This window comes from Charadrius vociferus, unplaced genomic scaffold (assembly GCF_000708025.1).
Source record: "Charadrius vociferus isolate BGI_N301 unplaced genomic scaffold, ASM70802v2 scaffold151, whole genome shotgun sequence".
Lineage (NCBI taxonomy): Eukaryota > Metazoa > Chordata > Aves > Charadriiformes > Charadriidae > Charadrius > Charadrius vociferus.
The window spans coordinates 1,290,857-1,297,519 of record NW_009646933.1 but is presented as its reverse complement, the minus strand read 5'-3'; the positions used below and the strand labels follow the sequence as shown (position 1 = coordinate 1,297,519).

General features: G+C 41.6%; 1 protein-coding gene across 1 annotated transcript in view; it reads left to right on the top strand.

The window, feature by feature from the left end:
- Positions 1-5,347, top strand: part of ST8SIA5 (ST8 alpha-N-acetyl-neuraminide alpha-2,8-sialyltransferase 5) — a 41,059-nt gene extending 35,712 nt beyond the window's left edge. Inside the window, exons 5-6 of the mRNA XM_009894758.1 lie at positions 3,747-3,885; positions 4,879-5,347. Coding sequence (XP_009893060.1) covers positions 3,747-3,885; positions 4,879-5,347 — 608 coding nt within the window. The remainder of the gene's footprint in view (positions 1-3,746; positions 3,886-4,878) is intronic.
- The last annotated feature ends 1,316 nt before the right edge of the window (positions 5,348-6,663 follow it).

The window sequence follows — 6,663 nt, the reverse complement described above, 5'->3', positions numbered from 1 at the left end:
GGACCGGGGGGTGTTGGTGGGTGAGAAGCTCAACACAAGCCGGCAATGTGCCATCGCAGCCCAGAAGGTCAACCGCACCCCGGGCTGCATCCCCAGCAGTGTGGCCAGCAGGGCGAGGGGGGATTGTGCCCCTCTGCTGCGCTCTGCTCTGGGGAGACCCCCCTGCAGTGCTGCCTCCAGCTCGGGGGGTCCCAACAGCGGAAGGACAAGGAGCGGGCCTCTGCTGCGCTCTGCTCTGGGGAGACCCCCCTGCAGTGCTGCCTCCAGCTCGGGGGGTCCCAACAGCAGAAGGACACGGAGCTGTTGGAGCGGGGCCAGAGGAGGCCCCAAAGATGATCCAAGGGCTGGAGCCCCTCTGCTGGGAGGACAGGCTGGGAGAGTTGCTGGTGTTCGGCCTGGAGAAGAGAAGGCTCCAGGGAGACCTTAGAGCCCCTTCCAGTGCCTAAAGGGGCTACAGGAGGGCTGGGGAGGGATTCTTGATTGGGAAGGGCAGTGACAGAATGAGGGAATGGTTTTAAACTGGAAGAGGGGAGATGTAGGTTAGATATTTGGAAGAAATTCTTGACTGTGAGGGGGAGGTGTCCCTGTCCATGGCAGGGGGGTGGAACTGGATGATCTTCAAGGTCCTTTCCAACCCAAACCATTCTATGATTCTATGTTAATAGCTCATGTGCCTCAGAGTTGTGTTTCTGAATTGGGGCACAGCTCAAGTGTTGGATAATGAGAGTTACAGCAATCCATGCTGTAGAGTCCGGGGCCTGCAGAGACACCTGAATGACTGTGAAGATTGAGTGTCTTCTTATTGTGCTCCCCACCATATGTGGAGTTATGCAGGTTTTGCATAGACTGCGATGTCCCACAACTTGCGTCCCTGGATAACAGGGTTTAGCAGCACTTTTATCATCCTTAATATATAGGAAAGATTTTTTTTTTTATTATTCATATGCATGACTAATCCCTCTCTAAATCCTGTTAAGCTCTTTGCCTGGATCATAGCATATGACAGCTAGTTCACAGATGCATGACCTGTTCTGTAGAAAAGAAAAATCTTTTTACTTCTATTGGCCTGTTTTCTGATCTTGGCTACGTTACTGTCTGTTTAGAATAACTGTGCATAAATCAATGAATTTCTCTAATTTTATACCAGAAAAAGTTAGGTCAGATTTTGACTCGTTACATTCTTAAATTAATTTGGCATCAAATGAGAAATAAAATTTTACAGGTCCTACCTTCACTATTGATTGTTTTCAGACCCTTGTGTCTGCCTCTTGTGTCCACTTTATAGAAAACTATTGTCTTATTTTTAATCTGTGAAACGGTCCAGGCTTCATGTAATTTTCTTCTTAAAAGCCTAGTGTACCTCATGTATATGAAATAATTATTGTAGATTCCCTTCGATTGTGTTGGATCACAGCTGTCAGTATGGTTGAAAGGAGTGGTACATGTTACACATGGAGATGACAAGCTGTTGAGTGGAAGTGTAAATATGTGCAGCAAACGTCATTGTTTATGTATGAGAATTTTCAGTGAAGGTCCCTTTTTACCACTGTTACTGTTTCTTGAACTGTACCAAAACTGATTAAAAAAAGCAGATTAGATCACCTCTGAACTTAGAAACTGGGTTGCTTTTGGTACCAGTAATTAATTAAATAGAGGCTTAAGTAGAACTGAAATATGAATAAATACATCAGTACTTGTGCAAAAGAAACCCCTGGTTCACCATCTCCAAAACACGTGGGACCAGCGTTACGCACAGACATGCTAGTGATTAAGACCTTAAGGTCTGTTGACATTGATTTTAAAGTAAAGCTTGCATTCAGGGTCAGGTCTGAAGATGTCCACTTTCCAGTCTAATACCAGTTCACCAAACGGTCAGGCATCACCACCTTAGACACAAACGAACTAATTCTTTAAAATATTTCACAAACTTCCTATGGAACACGGCTGACATTCTGTCATGCCTTCAGGAGACCTGGGAAAATCTTTTATTGGCAGGACGCTTCTGGCCAACAGGATGCAACCAAGAGTTTTATATGAAATAAATTCTGATAACGATTAATAATATTACAATACAATATATAAAACACACACACACACGAATTGCATTTACTAGTCGTTAGTGTCTATCTCCATCTACTGGCCAGAGTGGAGACCTGTGATGATACGCATTTAGAGATGGGACTTCGGTCTTCGGAGGGATGAATTTTTGGAGTCCTATGACAAAACTACAGTTTATGCAGATTATAGAATCATAGAATCACAGAATCGCTGAGGGGACCTTTAAGATCATCAAGTCCAACCGTTATATTGTCTTTATAAAGAATTACCACTTTCAACAAATTCATTCTTTATTAATCCTGGTGGGAGTTTGCTTTTTGAAAATATTGAAGCTGAATATTTGAAAACCTTTTTCAAATATAATCTAATGAGCGCAGTGCCCAGTGCTAGGTGGAACTGAGGATGCTGGAGGACTTCAGAAGGACATTGTGTGACCTGGCAGAGAAACGTGCTGGAAATGACATCGCCCATGAGAAGGATGAGGTGGCTAAAAAAAATTCACTGACCTGATAAAGAGAGACTCTCTGGGAGGTAGAGGTGAACCTCCTGAGTCTGAGAAGGACTTTGAAGGATTTTTGTGCATTCCTCTGCTCCCCTGCTCGCCTTCTCCCTGTGACTGAGAAATTATGATGGCAGATGTATTGTGAAAATGATGACCGTCGTTTACTCTAAATGATGTCACAGTTTTCTGCTATTCAGCCCTGATCTTCAAAAATACGGGGAAGTTTGGGAACTAGGCACAGCAGTATTTTTGAGATGTGGGGATCTTAACAGTGATGGCTTTTATTGTGGCTTGTATATCACTTCAAAAAGTTTCCAAATGTCAACAAATATATCAACAATAATGATACAACAACAAAAATGTTAACAATATCTAATACTAGCTTAAACTGAGTGTAAAACTAGTTGCAAGGCCACTTATGTTGCTTCTGATATCGCGTGCTGAAGCTTTTATTTTAGCTGGGTTTCCTATGGAAGCAAAGCTTGTGTGATAGCTTGTGTGTATGTGTGTGTGTTTCAGTAACTTCAGCATCTCTTGAGGGATGCTCTACATTTTTTGAGACGATGAATCTAGGTCAAGGCCAGGGTGAGCGGAGGCTGGGCAAAGTCAAGGTTTGCAAATCTTTACAAGTTTGCTCCTAATAGCTTTGACATCCTCTGGATCTCATCCTAGAGTGAGAATTGCTGCTCTTACACTGCACTGGGAGATACTTCTAAAGGGAAAAGGAAGGGAAGTGGATAATTTTGGGTTAATTAGGACCGGACTGATTTGTCTCTTGTGGTGCATTTCCCCTAAATTCTCCTGGGTGTAAGACAAAGCATGTTAAAGGCAACGTTATAGATATAGTTTATCTATGAATTATTGAATGCATCTCAGCTGTTGCAGAGGAAGTCTTTGATTTTATAAGCTGATTATCCTTGGGGCTTTATGCCATTTCTCGTCCTAAACTGCTAGAGGAAATAGCTGTACTGCTCTTAAGGAAGCAAAATGAGTGAACACTGGCTACATCTGCCAAAAGGGGTCAGCTCTGACAGACTTAGGGATCATTCAGCCCCTAAGTACTTGTTACTTTGATGTACAGTTTGGACATCAACATGTTTCACGCAATTTTAAATTCTCAGTCTGTTTCTAGATCTGTTGCTTAGAAGAAATGCTTAAATCAGTTCTAGTTTTTATTCCTGAAAAGGTGCAAGAAACTGTTTAACTCTCTTACTCATTTCTTTCCTTTATAGATGCAATTTGCCTCCTATATCTGAGAAATACTTCACGGACGTTGGGGTAAAGACGGATGTCGTCACTGTCAATCCCAGTATAATTACAGAGAGGTCATTTCTGGTTTTTGTATTTTCATCTCCTATTGCTTTGCCAAACCTACTTTTCACTAAACTCTAATTGCTACTGAGAATTATTTTCCCCAATATTACTTGAAACTGACACTATGAATCATACGTTTCATTCTGATTTGAAGTTATTCAGTATATGAAATCTGTAACAACTTATAGAAATGTGCTAAACACTGAGAACTGCACATTGATAGCAGAAAGAGGGAAAGTGATGAGCTAAATCATAACAGCAGAGCCATCCTTCCCCTGGAAGTCCTGTACCATGCAGGCAAGCCCCAGGCAAATGTATTGGATGCACTAGGGTGGAAGCAACTGATTCCTACCCTAAATCCTTAAATAAAGTAACACACATTGTCATTTATTTTTATTTTTTTTTAAAGCTAGTTAAACTTTGTAGCCAGGATTTTCTGAGGGGTTTTTATTTTAAATTTGTCAATACCTTAATGCCACCTTGCTGACAGGTTTGGGACCATGGGGCTAATTCCTGCTTTCCTTTCTTGCTGGGGGAATATGTTTCTTTTCTGAAACAACTTAAATCATTTGCTTGCTTTGTGGATTTCTTTTGTATGTTACAGGTAGTCATTTTAGAAATGTTTTTGCTCCACTTTTGTATTTGACACTTTTTATGCCGTTCTGCACTGCATAGTGCACTATACCGCTAACCAAACCTTGGAAAAATTACATACTTCTCCTAACAAAATGAGAAGTGAGACATGATCAGAAACGTTAACAAAGTTTGTCCACTTTTTAATCAATGTATTGCCAAAAGAGGTGAGAAAATGTGTTTTTTTTATCCCCTGCATTTTCCCCCTACATTTCATACTGACGCTTTAGCTACAAATCTAGATATAGTCTCCCTTCGATTACATCTATATTGGAAATGTTTCAGTAAAAGCCCGTTGGAGGTTTCTTGTCTGCTGGGTCCAGATGGACTTCGCGCTGGTCTGACCATCGCTCGCATCCTTTTCCCTTTAGATTTCACAAGCTGGAAAAATGGAGGAAACCCTTCTACGACGTGCTCCAGGTCTACGAGAACGCTTCCGTGCTGCTGCCAGCTTTCTACAACACTCGCAACACGGACGTCTCAATCCGGGTCAAATATGTCCTGGACGATTTTGAATCTCAGCAAGCTGTTTATTACTTTCATCCCCAGTATCTCATCAACGTCTCACGCTACTGGCTGGGCCAAGGGGTGCGAGCCAAGAGGATTAGCACCGGACTGATCCTGGTGACTGCTGCCCTGGAGCTCTGCGAAGAGGTCCACCTTTTTGGCTTTTGGGCCTTCCCCATGAACCCCTCAGGGATTTTTATAACTCACCACTACTATGACAATGTGAAACCTCGCCCCGGTTTTCATGCTATGCCCTCAGAAATCTTCAACTTCCTCCACATGCACAGCAAGGGGATCCTACGGGTTCATACCGGGACCTGTAGCTGCTGTTGACAGGGACACTTCTTCCTCTGAGGCAAAAGCATAACAGGAGCTCGATGCCGGGGTATGGTGTAGGAGGTTTTATTACACCCTGAGATTATGCAATAATTGTTTGATATAAATTTCCTCAAGGCATTGCATCCCATAAGATCTAGGATACCAGCATCTTTCCTGCTAGCAGAGTTGGGTCCGTAACAGTGTGGGAGAAGCAAAACTTCTCTGTCCCAGGGTATACACCACCCTGGAAAGCAAATCAGATAAGAAGCACATTTCCAATAGGTTTAGGGATAAACAGAGCACATTAGTATAGTTACCATTTCACTATGAAGAAAAGCACTAAACTTGGAAGGAGAATCAGTGGTGGAGAATTTTAGCATAGACCATATGACTTTACACAGGTTTCTGAATCGAGTACCTTGAGGCATTGCCAGACTTTATTGCAAGCACTGTCCTCTGGCATTTGGGCTCTTGAAAATACTCTTTAGCATTATAGTTTTAAGGGGATGTCTATAACTTGAGGTCTTTGTTCTGTAATGTCACAAAGTATTGGTGAAAAATAGCACCTAGATGTGATAGGATCACTTTATAAATTTTTTCAGCCAGGATAGAAGAGAATGTTAAACTCTCATTCACAGCAACAGGTAACTGCTGATCATGGTGTGCAATTGCTTTAGAGTTTCTTTCTTCTTCCTTCTTGTGTCTTATATTTCTGGTGTCCTCTGCTGATCATGTTTTTTTCCTCATTGTATGTAATGCTTTCCTTCTGGCTAACGTGTGTACTTCCTCCTACAGTGACCATCTGAGCTTCAGATTGGAGTCATTATTGGAGAAATATGCTCCTTCACACTTCTGCAGGCTTTTCTTGCGCTGAATAGCAAGGAGATTGTGTAGTTATATTTTCTGAGTTGATTTTTTTTGGTTCAAATATCACAGCCTAAGATAGGAAAAGACATTTCCTCTTTGATTTTTATTAAAGACTTTGTAAGAGTATCTGAATGTTGATCCACTGTTGTGCAGGTCGACTTAAATACTGTCAGGTATCTGTGATGAGTACTGGCAGGAAATGAAGTTAAAATACAGTGAAGATGCTTTGTGGTGTGGATTATGATGCTTATTTTAAAATTATACATCACAAGATGTCAGGTGTCTTAATGTGGCGTTTTTTGTATGTTGAGAATGTTATTAGGATAGTAAAAGGGCTGGTGTGTTCTTAAAAAAGTTACCAATGTAACTCTGTCAGTTATACCAAGCTTAATTTTTCACCTGATACAGTTAAATTGGCAAAATCCTGATGCAGTAAAGATGCCACGTTATTTTGGCTGCTGAAC